The sequence below is a fragment of the Xiphophorus couchianus genome, chromosome 12, assembly GCF_001444195.1.
Source record: "Xiphophorus couchianus chromosome 12, X_couchianus-1.0, whole genome shotgun sequence".
Lineage (NCBI taxonomy): Eukaryota > Metazoa > Chordata > Actinopteri > Cyprinodontiformes > Poeciliidae > Xiphophorus > Xiphophorus couchianus.
This window is the reverse complement of record NC_040239.1, coordinates 4,922,127-4,940,073: the sequence shown is the minus strand read 5'-3', so window position 1 is coordinate 4,940,073 and position 17,947 is coordinate 4,922,127. Positions and strand designations below refer to the sequence as shown.

General features: G+C 37.9%; 2 protein-coding genes across 2 annotated transcripts; one reads left to right on the top strand and one right to left on the bottom strand.

Moving 5' to 3' along the window:
• Nucleotides 1–981: 981 nt before the first annotated feature.
• On the top strand, nucleotides 982–6,552 carry ptgesl (prostaglandin E synthase 2-like). The gene is made up of 7 exons (XM_028034033.1): nucleotides 982–1,370; nucleotides 2,225–2,413; nucleotides 3,233–3,288; nucleotides 3,904–4,056; nucleotides 4,907–5,107; nucleotides 5,191–5,308; nucleotides 5,723–6,552. Exons 1-7 carry the CDS (start codon nucleotides 1,050–1,052, stop codon nucleotides 5,849–5,851), a joined length of 1,167 nt encoding a protein of 388 aa, XP_027889834.1. The 5' UTR covers nucleotides 982–1,049; the 3' UTR covers nucleotides 5,852–6,552.
• Nucleotides 6,549–17,850, bottom strand: gle1 (GLE1 RNA export mediator). Its single transcript, XM_028034032.1, has 15 exons — nucleotides 17,662–17,850; nucleotides 16,765–16,992; nucleotides 16,484–16,684; nucleotides 15,135–15,283; nucleotides 14,981–15,041; nucleotides 13,614–13,871; nucleotides 13,313–13,535; nucleotides 12,166–12,278; nucleotides 11,866–12,078; nucleotides 9,845–10,035; nucleotides 9,072–9,201; nucleotides 8,886–8,990; nucleotides 8,466–8,548; nucleotides 8,302–8,365; nucleotides 6,549–7,451 (listed from the first exon to the last, which is right to left on the bottom strand). Exons 1-15 carry the CDS (start codon nucleotides 17,758–17,760, stop codon nucleotides 7,383–7,385), a joined length of 2,187 nt encoding a protein of 728 aa, XP_027889833.1. The 5' UTR covers nucleotides 17,761–17,850; the 3' UTR covers nucleotides 6,549–7,382.
• Nucleotides 17,851–17,947: the final 97 nt, after the last annotated feature.

Below are 17,947 nucleotides of genomic sequence, written 5' to 3'. Positions count from 1 at the left end.
AATTTTTAAATATTTAATAATTGATAATTTGATTAGTTACTCAGTACTTAAGTACATTTTTTACCAGGTACTTTTTTTTTTACTGTTTGTTGAGTAATTTCTTGGAAGGCTACTTTTTACTTTTACTTGAATGAAAATATGTTGAAGTAGTGCTTATTAAGTACACGTTTTGAGAACTCTGCCTCTACCTCTTGACACAGCCGAGTAGAGTAGACAAAAACTGTACTCCACTACAGTTTTACCGTTTTACTCTTACTCAAAGAGTAAAACGGTATTTGGTACAACAAGAAAAAGGATACTCAAATACCCAGCTACTGATCACAATATCTTGTTTCATATTTTAAAATGAGACAAAAATGTAAGAATATAAATAAATTATATTTTATATAATTATATAAATTTGCTATAAATAAATACAAATAATAAAGCCATAATATTTCAAGAATAAAGTCGTAACTTTAAAAGAATACGCTTGTAATATTATGAGACTGAAGTCATAATATTACTTTATTCTGGTATTATTTTGACTTTATTCTTGAAATACTGACTTTATTCTTGAAATATTACAACTTTATTCCCGTATTAGTTTGACTCTTTTCTTGTGCGACTTTATTCACATCATTATAACTTTATTCATGTCATACTATGACTTTATTCTTGTATTATTTCGACTTTACTCTAGGTTGGGTTTTGTTGTTGTTGTTGTTGTTTATTTGTTTTTTGATTTTTCTTACCAAAAGATCCACTAAATAAAACCAACACAAGTGCTAACGGGGTTACTTCACAGGTGTCCTGCAGTTTTTAGATGTGCCACAGGTACAAAAGACTGGAACGAAATGGCTTAATTACCTCCACCTTGTGTAGATCAGTTTTCCAGCGCGTTGCTAATGACCTAATTATTCTATTCAGCTGTGGCGCAGCAAATGAGTTTGTCACCCCTGGGTTACCTGAACCATAGTTTAGAAACCACAGGCCTTAACGTCCTTGCCTTCAGTTCATCCTGACAGACAGAACCCAGGGCAGCACACTCCTTTGTCTCCTCCGTCCCGATGCATTGTGGGGCTTTACGTAAAGTCAACATGGCAGCCGCCTGCTCCAGAACCCTCTGTAAGGTCGGACGGTCTTTTCTAGAAACTCCAGCCGCGGCTCGGACCGGTACCGTATCATTCTTGCTGGGGAATGCCGGCGCTCACGGCTTCAGACGGGGGTTGAGCACCGGCGGGCCGGGGTTCCGGTCCAGACTACTGTCCTCGGTTCGGGCAGGAGGAGGCAGAGTTCTGGGCTGCGCCTTTCTGCTCGGAGGAGGTCTGGGTCTGTACCAAACCCTGAAGCTGTCCGTGCAGCAGCACCTGGCTGAAGAGGACAAGAAGGTGAGTCCGGACCCGGGTTCTGGGGTCGGTTCCGGACCACACGATGGGGTCGACAGAGGTCGAACTGAGTTGCAGCAGTGATAAACGCTGTACAGTAGAACTACAGCTGTCCTGGTCCAATCAGTGGTTCTGTTGGATTTATTTCCAAGCAAAATTCAAATAAATTCAAAAATACTTTAATTATCCCAAAGGAAAATTAAATATCTCCAAAGAATAATTGTGGATGGTGATGCTACGTTCAGGAAGGCTCTCCTGTAGTAGTCAGTCATGCAACGAATCTGAAGAGGCCTCTGACTGAAGAATGTAGTTGTAAATGACAGACTCGTGACTAGAGCTGAATCTAATGATTACTTTAGTTATCGATTAATCTATCAATTATTCTAACAATTAATAGGATGAAAAATTGGCACTTAGATTTTTATTTGATCTTTTTAATATCAAAGATGCATCTAACAATTACTTTAATAATTGTTAGTTTTAATAATTGTCCTATTAATTTTGGCAATTAATGGGACAGAATAAATTGACACATTATGCAGATTTTTAATTTAATCTCTTAAGATCATATTAGACTGTCAAATTATAATAAAATGCAGAAAATCTAATAATTCAGTTCCTTTTTAAATAAATAAAAAATACATTTCTTGCCTAAAATGCAGTAACACACATAGATCCCATAAGCCTGAACTGGAACGGACCCATTGCATTTATTGCAATATATTGTTGTTGATTTATTGTCCAGCCCGATAGAACAACACATAAGGAGAGCTGGAGGTGTTTTTCAGAGTTTTGTGAATGTTTTTGTGACCGGACCAGAAGCCTTCGCTGCTTTACCTCTCGTTGCTTCGCTGCAGGTCTCAGGAGATGGACTGAAGATGACGCTGTACCAGTACAAGACCTGCCCGTTCTGCAGCAAAGTGCGAGCCTTTCTGGACTTCTACGGGCTGCCGTACGACGTCGTGGAGGTGAACCCGGTGATGAGGCAGGAGATCAAGTGGTCTGCGTACAGAAAGGTGCCCATCCTGATGGTGGACGGCGAGCTGGTGAGAGAAACGATGAATATCACTTCGGTCTTGTGTCAACGCTCCACAACGTCATTAAAATATTCAGCTCTGATGATATTTCTGAGGATTTCCATGTTAATCAATTAAAATTAAATATGATTTTCTGGCCTTTAGTTCTTCACTTTTAGTTCACCTTTAGTTTTCACCTAAAGTTTTATCACCTTTAGTTTGATCATCTCAGCTGCAAAAGCCTATCCATATGCTTTAAGGTCTTTTGGTGTCCATCCATCTGCCTGAACAAAATATTTAAATATTCAGAAAATGAATGCCTGACACTCTAAATTAATTGCAAAAATGAATTACGGTAATTGATTAAGTTGATAGATTAAAATGAGCTCTGATATGTGTGGTTTGTATTTCCGTTGTGGTTGTTGGGGTTTATTCTGGATATTTATATATTTTCCATTGTGTTTTTTTTATTTATTTTCTTAATTGTGATATGAGCAAATCAAACACCGATGTTAAGATTAAGCAAATGTATACAAACAAAACAAAATGTGCGACAAAAGAGTTCAGTGTAGTCCTTAAGGTATTTGTAGTGCAAAGTGTTTTTGTTGATATGATGGAGAAATTTTATTTTTTTTAAATGAAATAAAAAAATTTTGAAAACACTCTTAAACAACAATATAGTTTATTGCAAACATTTCCTTGAAAATGTATTATTCAGCAAAATGTGTTGATGTCTATAGTTGTTTTTCAATATTCCTTGCAATCAATCATTTTCACACATGATTGAATATTTTGTGCTGCTCTACTAAAAGTATTGAACGTTACAACCATGTTGTCTTGTTTTTGCAGCAACTGAATGACTCGTCTGTCATCATCAGCTCCCTCAGGACTCTAATGATCAACAAGTACGTTGAAATGAATTTATTTAAAAATACAGTTTAAATAATGAACATGCATATATTTTATTGTAAACTTGTTTAAAAAGTACAGCAGGTTGTATCTGTTTATTATTTAATTGTATTTCTAAAGCCTTTTTTTATGAATACAAAAATTTTTCTTCTCCAATAGAGTCTGTGTGGTCTAATTCCTGACTGGAAAGTACAGAGATATCACTTTTTTGATGATTAAGGGATTAAATTTGTTTTTTTTTTCATTGACTTTATCCAGCAATTGAATAGTATAGATCAGACTGTAATCACTTATTATTGATGCATCTAGGTTAGGTTCTTCTGCAGTGTGGAAAATTATCAGATTGAAGGGAAACTTTTACTTTCTGGCGTACTTCAGCTAAAAACCTAGCAGGCAACTGTCTGTCAAAGATGGGTAGATAATTGAATTTATTTAGATTATGTAATAATTCTGGAGGCACAGGTTTTATTTCTTTTTAAAAGTTCACCAACAAGTTTCTTTCAATATTAAGCTTTTACATTTGGAAATCATGAAAAATGCCAATGAGGTTAAAATAAATAAAACCAGCCCAGAAACCAAGTCCTAAGACGTCTGACCTTGATCTGATCCAGGGAGAAGAGCTTGTCGGACATAATTCGTTGCTACCCAGAGATGAAGTCTGTGAACGACCGGGGGAAGGAGGTGACGGAGTACAACAACAAGTACTGGCTGATGCTGAGCGAGGCCCAAACCGCTAACCTTTATCCGGAAAAGGGGATGCAGAAGTGAGTCCAAACAGGAAACCACGAGGAGCTCCGCTCTTCCTGACAGCTCGTTTTGATTAGGTGATGCTGCTGAGGCAGAAATTTACAAGGGTGCATTAGTCATTATATTATAGACAGAAAAAAAAGAATACAGCTCTGCCAAAATAATCCTTGAAATCTTCTAGAAAAAAATAAAATTTATGAGTTTGAAAAGTCAAAAATTGGCTAGAAAAAACTAATCTTTAGATTAATCTGAGAAATTTTCTAGAAACAACTTGGAAAAGTTTTTTTTTGTTTTGTATTTTCTAGCAAAATTTTGACATTTTCAGAATTTCTTTTCTAGAAAATTTGAGATTAATCTCAAAATTTCTGAATTTTATTGCAGCAAATCTTCAAAGTCAGAAATGTCCTTGTTTTTTCCAGAATATCAACTTGATCTCAAAATTTTAGATTTTTCTTGCAAATTTTTGACTTTTCAATCTCTTGAAATTTCCTTGTTTTTTCTTTAAAAGTTCTTAGATTAATCTAAAAATGTTTAACTTTTCAAACTCTGAATTTGTTTTTGTTTTTTTTCTAGAAAATGACTGAAAATATACTTTAATTTCTGAGTTTTACTTGGTGAAAATGTACTCCTCTTTTTTCTATGTAAAATGGCGCTATTATGCCACCTAGAAATTGGGTGCCTGGGCTAGAAGTTATAAAGCAACTTATTTTGTTGAACTACACCATGGGATTCAGCCAGCCAAGCCTGATACAGTTCCTAAATTTCCTTAGCAAAAGACCCCATATGAGTCTTTTCTATGAGTTTACACAGATTTTGACTCATAATTTTGGTTTATGGTGATGCGCTTAGAGATTTATTGTTTTTCAGAGAGGAGATGAAGTGGCGGCAGTGGGCCGATGATTGGCTTGTACATCTTGTGTCGCCAAACGTTTACCGAACTACCGGCGAAGCCTTGGCGTCTTTCGACTACATCGTTCGTGAGGGCAAATTCGGTACCCTGGAAGGTTTCTTTGCCAAATATGTAGGTGCTGCTGCTATGTTCGTCATCTCAAAGAGACTAAAGAATCGGTATGTAACTACTAATTTTCTGAATTTAAATTATTTCTAAAGTTTTGGGTTTTTTAGATTATTTCCCTTCATTGATCCGACAGGCACAACCTGCAGGACGACGTCAGGCAGGACCTCTACAAGGCCGTTAATGACTGGGTGGCGGCCATCGGCAAGAACAGGAAGTTTATGGGCGGCGATCAACCAAACCTGGCGGACCTGGTGAGGAAACGCCGGTTTGTTTTTGCAGAACAGACCCAGGCTTGGAGGCAAAAATCCGCTGGCTTGGAACGCCGTAAAATATGGCAAAAATCCATTCAAAACGCCTCTGTAGATTACCTCCTGAACGCCGAAAATTACGGCGTTTTCTCCGGTCATTCAACACTGCAAGTACGTACGTGTGATAATGTTCAATAGCGTGACGGTGTTCAAGGACCAGATTAAACGCCGTAATTTTCGGAGCTCAGTAGCCTCACAAAGACTTAAAAAGCGGCGTTTTGAATGGATTTTCACCATATCTTACGACGTTACCGTTTAGCCAGACTCACGGTAAAAATGGCGATTTATGTCCTACGTGACTTGCCATACGGAACCGGCATTTGGAAGCGAACTAATCTGATGTCCCTCTACCTGTAGGCGGTGTTCGGAGTCCTCAGAGTGATGGCAGGACTTCAGGCGTTTGACGACATGATGGAGAACACCAAAGTCAAATCCTGGTACAGACGCATGGAGAGAGCCACGCTCAACCATGAGGGTCGATCTTAAACTCCGAGCCTCCAGATGGACAACAACCCGCACTAGGAGCAAAATGGCCTTCGTTGTTGTGTAGGAATCTCAAACGCCTCGAGATGAGTCTTCTTCGCTGTCATCGACGGTGAAATGGATGAATTTAACAATACTTTGAGATTTAGATTTCAGCATTTAGTGACAAAAAAAACCTCAAGTCTGCTCTGTTTGCATCAGGTTTTTACGAGGTTACTAGTGACATCTACTGGTGGAAAGGGAGAACTCCAACTGCTCACACCTGGAGATTTGAGGCTCACATAATGTCGACTTAAAGCCCTTCAAGTCCAGCTAAAGGACAAAAGATGAATATTTATTACATTTGATTTACTTTCACACAAATTGAAATGAAGTAATTGTTGCACTTCTAAATAAACAATGATGGGAACTTAAAATAATGGAAATTGTCAGTTTTTGATGTAATCGCTAAAATGGATTGGTCATTCGTTTGCACAAGCTTTCAATTTTATTTTAAGTTTGAATTGATTTTGAGACTTTACAACTTTTCATTTCTCTGCTGCTTTTTTTTTTTTTTTTTTTCTGTGCAGGAACCACATAAGGTTCTCTGTATTTGTTCATTATAAAAGCACCCATCAGACTGGAATGTATCAAACTGTTGGCTGCTGATTACTTGTAACAACACCGTGGGGAAGAAAATGTAAAATAAAAGAAAACAAACTTGAGCATTGAGATTTTATTTCATCTTGATGTTTCCATCAAAATTTACAGATGCTTCATTTAAATAAGATATGCAGAAAGAATCTTTGACTTTTTTCTTTCAAGATCAAGGATGCCTAATGTGTTGCCCTCATACATTTTAACTCCCAATGGAAAAAATGAGATTTGCAGCTGAAAAAATGTATTTCAACAGAAAAACTGCGGCTCAGGTTCTGATTTCTGTAGATTACATTTGTTCAGGCGCTGATTTGTAATCAGACATTCAGGACAAATTATACATAAATACAATTGGCTTCAGCTTTTTCACTTACAGAAATACAAAAAGCCAGATTTCTGTTTCATTTTCCAGTATAGAAGTATTTCTGTAATAAAACAGCATCTCTCAGTTCCACACAGTGGATTCATAACATAAGTTCAAATTTCACAAAAACACTTATTTGATTTGAACAGTGATTAATGAGGCTGAAATGATGGCAAGAGCTAACATCAGGTTAACAATAAAAATACTAATAAGAGATTTAAATCTTGATGTGATGCTGCACATAGATAAAAAAATAAATCAGTGCACATAAGACTGGACGAGCTGTTTGCAGGACGGCTGTGTTGGTGTTTAAATGTCCAAATTCATCGTGTCCTAGAAGTGAGTCTGGAGAAAATAAAATTAAAACTAAAAAACGATGATACAGACGTTTTCCGGTCTCCAGGGACACGATTCAACAGCAGGGTGGTGCAAACGGCACGGGGAAATCCTCATTTTTTAGGTTCATCTATGAGATAAATCCAGGATTCTCAAATCTAAAACTCAAAAACTAAAAGTCCATGAGAACGTCGTTCATCAGGATCTCCAGAAGGTGGCGCTCAGCTGGCCTTTGGGCGGGCTGATCTGTCGGCTCTGCAGTGACATCTAAGTGGGAGAGAAAATTATCCCGTAAAATTCACCTACTGAAGACATTTTCTAAGCTTTTTGTTACCAACCTTTTCCCACCTTTAAGCTCATTAATCTATTTTCTGAGTTAGAGCATTCATTGCTTAAAATATCAAAATATTGATTTTAGCATTTAAAATAAAAATGCTAAGAAGAAAAAATATTTGTACTTCCAGAGAGGACTGTTACAATAAATTTAGCTGGATAATAAATTACTCCAGGAGATGTTGTTCTGAAAAATCTTCAAGTAATACGAGACATGAGAAAAACAATAAATAAAGCAAATGGAAAGTATCGAGCTTCATTCATTTATCCTCTGATTACGGTAACTATTTCCAGAATCAAAATGGCTGAATTTTCTGTTCTCTCTCCCTTTTGTCGTTTCTTTTTCTGCTGCGTCACTCCTGCCTTAAACATCTCCCTCCTCGCTGATGGTAGAATTGGGTGTTTTTCTTTACTATAAATTATCTCTAAAGGGATCGGATTTTATGCAAGAAATGTTTATTTTCTTATTTAAATAAGTAAGTGAAATATTTGCATTTTCAATGAATTTCTAATATTGCATAGAAATGATTAAATGGAAAAAAAACAGCAGAATTTTAGTGAACAATTTTTTTATCCAATTAATCAGTTGTAAAAATAATCGTTAAGATTAATCTACTACTAAAATAATCATTAGTTGCAGCCCTAATCTGGATATTAGGATGGATGACTTTCCATATGTCAAATAAAACTTCCTGGGTTTTTAGTTTTGAACAATGTTCCTTAAACCTGTGACTCTAATTATTACAATATTCGTTAAAGGCACAGAGTTGAGAGGGAAACAAACCTCGAGGAACTGCTTCAGCCTGATGACGGAGCCCATTTCTCCACTGCTGGTCACCGCTTCGATCCTGGAGATGCAGCAGAGATTTAGATACATTTGGATGGATGGATGTTTGACAAATAGATGGTTGGATAGGATTATTTCTGAACCGCAGCCTCAGTTTGTACCTGGGGAAATACTCGTCTTTCAGCAGCAGGATGAGCTTCCAGAACTGACCCTGGTACTGCTTCATCAAGGCGTTGCCACAAACCTGGAAGAAGAACCAAATCAGAAGAGGCTTTTAACAGTTAGTTAAAATTCAGATCCCAAATATTTAGGAACTTGAGTGATCCGCATATTTTATTATAAAAGTTCATGGAAAACTTCTAGCAGATATTTGAACAGGAGTCTGGCTTTACAGACGGCCGGACGATAGAAACGGACGGATGGATAAACTGATTTTCTTTACGGTTTTTCTAAAGGTTAGAACATAAATAAAAACGGTTTGGGTGACCAGATGACATCCAGAACATCAGGAACCAGATCCAGAAACTCAGTTCAGAACCTCAGGAACCAGATCCAGAAACTCAGTCCCCATTTGGACTCACCTCCAGGAAGTCGAAGAGCAGCGTTGCTGTGATGTCAGCCAGAGGCTCCATGTTGAGCATCTGGGCCAGCCAGCGCCAGCCGTGGTTCAGCCCGTGAGGAACAGACTGAGGAACGACAGATAAACGATCAGAATCGATCAGCATGAGCCCAGACGGGACGCAGACAGGAAGTGGCAGCATGTTTACCCCCTGCTTAGAGCCGTAGGGCCACCTCAGCTGGATCACAGCGGCGTAGAGACGGATCATCCCAGACATCCGCTTCAGAAAACTGTCCTGACCTTCGACCCCACAGTCATCCACACGGTAACCCAGAATCCTGTCAGAGTGGGAATCACCATTATTACATCTGATCCAAAATTTACCTGAGTAAAAGCAGGTCTGAGCTAGAGCTGAAATGATTAATCGAATTAATCGATTATTCTTATCAGTTTGAAATTATATTTATAATATTATTTCTTCTCTACCAAAAAGTGGCTCAAAACTTAAATCACAAATATGATTGAAGAAACAAAGTGAAGGAAAATATGCTTCATTAAAACTAGGGCTGAAACAATTAATCAAATTAATTGTGATTAATCAATTATTCACGAAATTGGTTATAAATTATATTTGTAATATTAGTTCTTTATCAAAAACCAGCACTGTTTATATCCATGTCACAAATATAATTGAAAAAAGAGACGTGTGTCATTAAAACTAGGACTGAAGCAATTCATGGAATTAATCATGATTAATCGCTTATTGAAATAATCATTACTAACGTAGCAATCGATTGTCAACCAGAGTATACAGACTAAAGATGGGCTTTTCCTGGCAGAACAACACAATCAGAGCAATAATTAACCTAAAAACTCATGAAAAATAGAAACATTTTCATTTAAGATAAAGAAAAATGCTTAAGTGGTTAAATAAAAAAAATCTAGAAAATATTGTTGTTTCGTCTTTTCTGAACCACTCACTTCTGGTATTCATCCACAGGCGTGCCGTCCTTCATTGGGGGGTAGTGTGGGACCGAATATGGGCACTTCTTATGCAGGTGAGCCAGGATGAGGTCTCCCACCTGGGGGTGCAGCTCCCAGATGCCGGAGGCCACCACGCCGATGGGGAAGGCGGCTTCATGGTGGGACGCCACCTCTTCCTCACCTTGTTTCTGCGCAGGAAAAAGATCAGGAGTGAGAGGAAGAGTCGGGACTGTTTGTTCGTTTGAAATTAAATATCCATTAACATTAGGGATCGTCTATTAATTGGTGTAATAGACCAGTGGTTCTCAAATGGGGGTACGCGTACCCCTGGGGGTACGTGGAGGTACTGCAGGGGGTACGTGAAGCTTTTCAAAATATCTTTAAAAAATCAGTAGGCTCCTCATAATAAGTCTTGGGAAAAATTATTTTGTAAAAAGTTCGATAAAATATAAATGTGTGTTCATGCACTGAATTTTATATTCAGTATTTAGTTTCAATATCCTTTAAAATAAAACGGTTTGACTGGTTTTATACCTTTCTGGTGGTCACCGTCTTCTGTTTTTCTTTTTTGTTTAACCATGCAATGTTTGTAATATGGATGTATTTGGTAGGTTCACTGATATAAGTTGTTTGGCTTTAATAAATCAGACAGTGATTTTACAGCACTGTACCTCTTTTTAATTCCAAAAATGTTTTGCCCGTGTCAGGGGGTACTTGACTAAAAATATATTTTTAAGGGGGTACATCACTGAAAAAAGTTTGAGAACCACTGTAATAGACCAAAAATTAGTCACAATCGATTAATAAAGTTCGCTTAGATCAGGGGTCTCAAACTCAATTTACCCGGGGGCCGCTGGAGGTAGAGTCTGGGTGAGGCTGGGCCACATTCACACACACGGTCTCCTCAGCCGAACCTTTCTGATTGCCTATTACCATATTTGGCCATAGTCAGGCTCTGTAACAGCCGTAATTGTGTAGTGTCTCTTTAAGATACTCTAGCATTGCTAATGATATCAGAAGTATGCGCCACGGCTTCTCTGTAGAAAGCGTGGGAGAAACGTGCTAGACGGACATGTTAGCTCCCTAACTTTTTAGTAATGTTACGGGTTGTTTGGACGCTGCTCAATTTTCATGTCTGATAATATAGCGGAGGACATAACGGAGAGAAATTGTGACATGTTAGGGAAAAACAGCAACATAATGCCAATAAGCAGTTGATTATGAAGGCTGTCGTGAGTTAACGCACTTGATAAAATGTATTCATTTATTCTACAGATGTACTGCATGAACATCTCTGTGTGCATGAAAAATTAGGTTTTTCTATTTTTTAAAAATTATTTTCACCTTTTACTTTTCTATTCAGCAACAAAATCGGTTCCTGTTTTGTTGTGTTACATAAATGTTTTATGTGAGAAAACCACAATTTGCAGCTTATTCAGTCAGATTTTACTCGGGAGACAAAATACTGTTAAAATGTAATGATTTTTTAAAAATAGAAATTCAATTAAAAAAAATACTGTCCCAACGAGTAAATTAAATCTTGCTGTAACTTATTAATTCAAATTATTCAGAGTTATTGTAGATTATAAGGGCTGTTGGCAGGAAAGATCTCCTGTAGCAGTCTGTACTACAGCGCATCTGAAGGGGGTTCTGACTGAAGACACTCTGTTTCTCTTATGAAGAGGAAGGTCGGCACATGATGAAAAATTTAGCCCTTCATGTTATGGAAAACGGTCGGCCCTCTTGACCAGACAAAACTGAAGTTGTTAAGAAAATGGCCGTTTATCAATTAATAGTTGTACTTTAATTTTGTTCATTTTCAACCATTTCTTAAACAATTCTGGTTGCTGCTTTAACCTTCTTTTCATTAAATGTCAAAAGCCTTGAATCTCTAATTCCTCAAAAGACAAATTTGAAGATCTGGAAAACATGATGAAAACTCACACCAGAACGTTTTAATTGTTGAAACAGTAACTCTGCAGGCTGTGAAACCTTCTGCTACCTGCAGACAGACTCACCACAAACTTCTCCGCCAGCTTGTAGCCGACGAACTCCAGGCCCTGAGGATGCTGGGAGGCGGAGACGGACTTCCCGCCGGACACCACGGCCCGTCCCGACAGCAGCTTGTCGATCCTGTCGAAGATCTCCCGGAGCTGCGACCCGGAGTTGGTGGAGATCTGGCTGACGGGGATGGTGGCGGCTTTCTGCAGCTCCAGCTTCAGCTTCTTCGTCTGAGCCAGGAGGAAGGGAATCACATACAGATGCTTAGAGATAAATTAATACTAAAATAATTCTGGAGTTTGGCAGCGTGGAGCCACCTGAGCGTCTTTGGGAGAGTTGAGTTGTTCGAAGGACTGAGCGCACTGAGCGGCCGAGTTCTGCAGCTCCTTGTACCACTTCATGGTGCTCTCTTCTGCGTTGTTCTGCAACCCTGTTGGATCAGACATGATTAATCAACAGATCTGCAATTAATGTTTACTTCGGTAAATAATTATTGACGTTTAATCGAATTTTTAAAATTGCCACCTTTTTCCAAATTTGTCATTTAACCACTTAAGCCATTCTTTACAGAATATTTGAAATACATTAAAAGATGCAAAAAGGCAAAAAATGTAATTACTTTTTTGAATAACTAAATATACAGTACAGACCAAAAGTTTGGACACAACTGAGTGTCCAAACTTTTGGTCTGTACTGTATATATCCACACACAGACATACAAAACTCTGTAAAGTTTTGTCTCAATTACTGCTCAAGTGAGTTGTTTTTTCTGCAAATGACCATTTATTTAGAGTCTGTTTACACCAGTTAACAATTAATCATCTGCTAAATTAATTGACCATCAATTAATAATGATTAATCATTTCATCCCTGATTTTAATGTTGCACATTTTTCCTTTTCTTCACTGTTTTCTTCTATTATATTTGTGATTTGGATCATAAATGGTGCCACTTTTTGGCAGAGAAAAAAATATTAGAAATATAATATCAATAATTGATTCAGTTGATTAATCATTTCAGCTTTAATTACATTTTCTTACTTTTTTTCTTCAATTATATTTGTGTCTTGGATTATAAACAGTGCTAGTTTTTAGTAGAGAAGAAATAATATAAGAAATAGAACTTCTAAACGATGACATAAACAATTGATTAATCGTGATTAATAGGGTCAGCCCTAGTTTTAACATTTTCTCTCTTTGTTGTTCTTCAGTTAGATTTGTGATTTGGATTATAAACAGTGTCGCTTTTGATAGAAGAAATAATATTAGAAAAGTAATTTCTTAGCGATTATATAAATAATCGATTAATCATGGTTAATTCGAGGAATCATTTCAGCTCTATTAATAAGATTACAGGTTCTGTTCCTGTCCATATTTTGCCTGCAGTTTCTAAACCATCTCTACAGATTTAAATGCATCATTTTACCTGTGATTCACTGTTTTGAAGCTAATAAATTAGAGTTACCTTTTTTCTGCGCCTTCTCTTTGGCTGCCTGCTCCGCCTTCTTCTGCGCCTCCTGCTGCGCCTGCAGAACCTCCTGCTTCCTGCGCTCTTCTTCCTGCTCCTGATCCTTCTTCTTCTTCTCCTGAACCCTGGCCGCCTCCTCCTCCATCTGCCGGATCACCGACCTCATCTCGCAGAGCGCTCGCTCCGCCACAGCCATGTCCTCCACGCTGGGAAACTCTCCCTGGACAGAAACAGAAAGACGTCCAGTTACCAAACAGAACCGCAGGAAACAGAAACCCACGTCCGAGGTTGGACCGACCTCTGCAGTCTTTCTCACGACCTCCGACACCTGGGAGCACAGCTGGTTGCCGCGGAGGCTGTGTGAGGCGAGGCTGGCCGCCGGAAGGTGAGCGTTGGTCTGGGCGGACGGCTCCAGCAGCTGGTTGAGCTGCAGGATCTCCTCCTGGATGCTGTTGAGGCTCCGCAGCCTCTCCCTGCCCTCCGCCTGCCTCTGCTTCTCCAGCTCCGCCTCACGGTGGCGCTGCTGCTCCAGCTCCCTCACGCGAAGGTTCAGGATCTACAGGAGCAAAATCAATCCAGACTGAAGAATGAATAACTAAAGGATGGGCAAGACCTAGCGTTGTACGTCGTTAAAAATGGCTGAAGAGAAGAAGATCGTCAAGTTTAAAACATTTTACGATCCTGCAGAAAATGTTAAACTGCACCTTCTGAATATTGATCCTGTTGATATACCAGTTGATCATTGATTCCAAGCAGTTCTGACATGTCAAATACAAAAAAATCAAATTTTTTTCCTGTTCATTAAATTCACCAAAACCGAAAACTTTTTATTGTTGACAAATGTATTGACCAACAGAGCTTTTCATTGCTGCATGTTGATTCGAAGTTTATAAAAAACAGTTTCAAGCAGACATGGGAATAATCTTGCATTTTCTTCATGACTGTATTCATGAAGAAAATTTTGTTTGTGTTTCAGTCCTGTGGAAGAAAAACACTAGAAAAAAACTCCTGAACCAAAACAAGCTGAGAACATTTTAGATCAGATTTGAAAGAAAATAATAAAGAACATTTAATGACAGATGAAACACAGACAACTTTACCCACTAATTTAAAGATCTGTATATATAGATAGGTCTGTCACATTAACAAATATTGCATGATGATAAATTGTCGCAGAAGTTACTGTGATAAATGATAATTGTTGCTTTGAGACCATTTTCAAGTAGTAGAATACATAAAAATGCAAGAACATATTCTCAAAAACCAATAAACTTTAGAATCTAATGAGCATTTAACACTGGAACTGGAAAACATTTTAAATATCCAAAATAAATAAACAAAAAACAACAGAAACAATAAATAAGATGAACTAAGAAGTCTATGTAAACAAAACTGTTCTTCAAAAAAAGACCAAAGACTGAAGAGTTCTGTCATCCAGCTTTTGGTAGAAAGAAAGAAAAAAAATAAAACATAAATCATGCAGTTGGAAATTGTTGAGTTTGTTTTAATTTATAATACGATTAATTGAGTCATTGCTTATTGTAACAGGCTTATATATATATATAGATGCTACTTATGTAAGTGTACCACAAAACGGAGGATACTATGAAATCGAACAGGGAGAAGTTTGTTTTTTTGCCTGTAATTATTGACGTATTGTTGTACCTTTATTCGGTGCCGCTGCTCTTCCTTCAGCTTCTCCTGGCGCCCCATGAGCTCTTTGGTCCTGCAGCGGAGAGACGAAACAGTTTGGACTCCAAACACACTGAAACATCTCAATTATCACTCGGTATCGTCCTGCGTGCGGCTCGGTTCTCACTCTCTGTCCATCATGTCCCGAATACTCTGGAACTCCTGCCTCTGCTTCAGCTCCCTCAGCTCCTCGAAGCGCTTCAGGTGCTCCAACTCGGTGCTCGCCACCGACTCCACCAGCTTCTCCTGCAACGATTGCCGCTCTTGGAGCGCCACCTGGTGTTTGAGACATTGATAAAACAGATCCAGACTCACTTCCAGGAGTTACATCACATAAACTCTGTCAGATTGATACTTCTAACATGCAGTACTTTTTATATGTTCCTTCAAAACTACCAGGATTTTTGATAACTTTAGAGTCTTAAAAAGTTCTCCAGGCTTTCCAACATTTTTTTAAGTGTTCTGATGAGGAAAATGTCCAAAAATGGACCTCCAAAAAACCTTGAAATGATAATAAAAGTGTTAAAGATTAAAAGAAAGCATGGCTGCTCAGAAGGAGAAAAGAAATAAACATAATGGCTTCACAAACAAATAACAGCTTAATTATTCCTCTCTAATATAACAATTATTGTTTTTCATTCATATTTGGATTTTTTCTGAGTGTGAATTTTAATATTATGAAACATGTTCTGAATGATCAGCCAAATAGGTATAAATAAAGCTCTAGTTGGCTTGTTGATGACTTCATATAATAGGGCTGAGCAATTTGGCTTAAAAATAAAGTCTGATTTTTTTCATATCAGATCTGATTTTAATGGATTTTTTTTTTTTTGCTTGCTCTCTTTCCTAAATAAAAAATGACAGAACATATTTTTCAAAACGTGGCTTTTGTTTTAATCATTTATTCTGTGATTTGTACGGCAACATATTAGAGTCAGGCTATGAGAATTCTTGCTTAATTACGAGAAAATTGTCATAATATTAGCAGAAAAAATCTTTAAAATTAAACCTTTTAAAAAAGTTTTTTTTAAACTGACACCAAAGTATAACTTCACAAGATGCTCAGCATTTTTCATTTTAATTTTTTACTTTTCCTGTTGAAATTCTTATAAAATTACTACTTTGTTCTCCTATTTTTATGACTTTATTTATGTATTACTTCATTTCTATTGTCGTACAGCAATATGCTTGCAATATTATGACTTTATTCTCATAATTAAAAGAAAAGAAATCTTTGTTTGGCCATAATATTGCACCTGAGCTGAATTCACAGTTCAAATAAACAGAAGCTGTGAAACACAATTCTCAAACAAGATGGCCACCATGGATTTGTTGTTGTCACTCTGAACTATGGAAACCCAAGGAATACATTTTTGGAAAGAAAAAAAACGTGCAAATCTTCAAAACCCAGTCCTATCAAAGAGTGGATCAAAAAAAACATGAGTTTGATCTGAAAAAAGGTTCTGTGAATCAGACCTTGGCCTTCTCTTGCTGCTTCTTCTGGAAGCGGATGATGTGGCCGGCCGTCTCCATGGCTCTGGGCGACAGCAAGGAAATGGCGGGTGGGGAAGGAGGAGCGGGAACTTCGCTGACATCCTCTCTTTCCTCTGGACTTTCACCTCTCGTCTCATCGTTAAGCGCAGGGAGCATGCTAAGCTTTGGTAGCGACTCGGGAACCTGCAACAATAGCGAAAAACTCCCAGAAAAGTTCTCCAGCAACAATAACAGCATCCCAACAACTTTAGTGTATAACTTACATCTTTTGGTTGATTTTTCAGAGACGGAGTTGAAGAAAGAGAGCTGATCTTGCTGTTGAGATCTGCTTTGGATTCCGAGGAGGAAACAGAGGCAGGCTTCTCCTCAAAGTCAATGGAGCTGGAGTCCAAGAAGGACGACTTGTTCAGCGACCGAGAGTCGATTCGCTCCAATATGACCGCAGAGTGGGTGGACAAGCTGGGGGTCTCTTTACACCCAGCCAAAATATGCTGCAAGAACACAGAGAGATGCTCAGAAAGAAGTTCAAAGGTCATATTTTCATCATTAATGTCAGATTATTGTATACAACCTGGCACTTAAAAACTGTAATGTACATTGAATCAAATTTCCATTTATTACTTTAAAAACTCCAGATGCTCTACGTGGAAGAGGATTAGGACCACCGAAAAAAATAATTACGATATTGGATTGTATTAGATTAAAGAGCCTAGAAAATTATGTTATGTTACTTCAGATTTTTTTAGCTGAGGCGTTGCTTGTTTGTACTATTATCCGATTTTCCATATAATGACACAATTTAGGTTTTAAAAGGTAAGTTTTGAGGGACGTTCCCTAAAGTTTAAGACAACTGCTTTGTCTTTTATTTCTTAATTTAAAAAAACAAAACATAACACTGCCCCCTGGTGGGGATATTAGGGGACGATGATGTAGCAAACTGAAGAAGATTTAAATTAAGTCCGACAAAACCACCTCATGTCCTCGATTTCACACCTTAATCTGAAGAAGTGCTCTTGGTGAAACAGTCTTTGGTCAAACTGAGTCAATAAATGAGCATTTGATAATTAATAAATACCCTGGCTTTAAAAGTAAACAAGCAGAATGGCTGACTTTAGCTTCCACCGAGTCGAGCTAGCAGATGCTAACCGAAGTTAGCTCACCTCTCCTCTCTCTGACCAGTAGGGGTCGAAGGTCACTTGTCCTTTTGGTGAATTTTTTAAGGCCTCTAAAGTTTCCCATCGTAGATTTTCTGAAGGCATCGTTAAACAAACAAAAATGATACCGACGGTCTGTGGCTAACAGCAGCAAGCGCCAAACAGACTCACACAAAAACTCAGTCCGATCGGAAACATGAACCCTATCGCTGCTTGGTTCCGGTCGGATATTTATCATAACCGTCTCCTTCAGATTGTTAGTTTGCGTTTCTTCTTTTTAGAAGACGAACAT

Excerpts from the sequence above, each read along its gene's own strand:
- ptgesl (XM_028034033.1), top strand. The coding sequence starts at position 1,050 with ATGCATTGTGGGGCTTTACGTAAAGTCAACATGGCAGCCGCCTGCTCC. Across the intron at positions 4,057-4,906 it reads CCGGAAAAGGGGATGCAGAA|AGAGGAGATGAAGTGGCGGC; the intron begins GTGAGTCCAAAC and ends ATTGTTTTTCAG. Across the intron at positions 5,108-5,190 it reads TCAAAGAGACTAAAGAATCG|GCACAACCTGCAGGACGACG; the intron begins GTATGTAACTAC and ends TTGATCCGACAG.
- gle1 (XM_028034032.1), bottom strand. The coding sequence starts at position 17,760 with ATGCCTTCAGAAAATCTACGATGGGAAACTTTAGAGGCCTTAAAAAAT. Across the intron at positions 15,284-16,483 it reads AGCAGCAAGAGAAGGCCAAG|GTGGCGCTCCAAGAGCGGCA; the intron begins GTCTGATTCACA and ends CTCAAACACCAG. Across the intron at positions 13,872-14,980 it reads AGCAGCGGCACCGAATAAAG|ATCCTGAACCTTCGCGTGAG; the intron begins GTACAACAATAC and ends TTGCTCCTGTAG.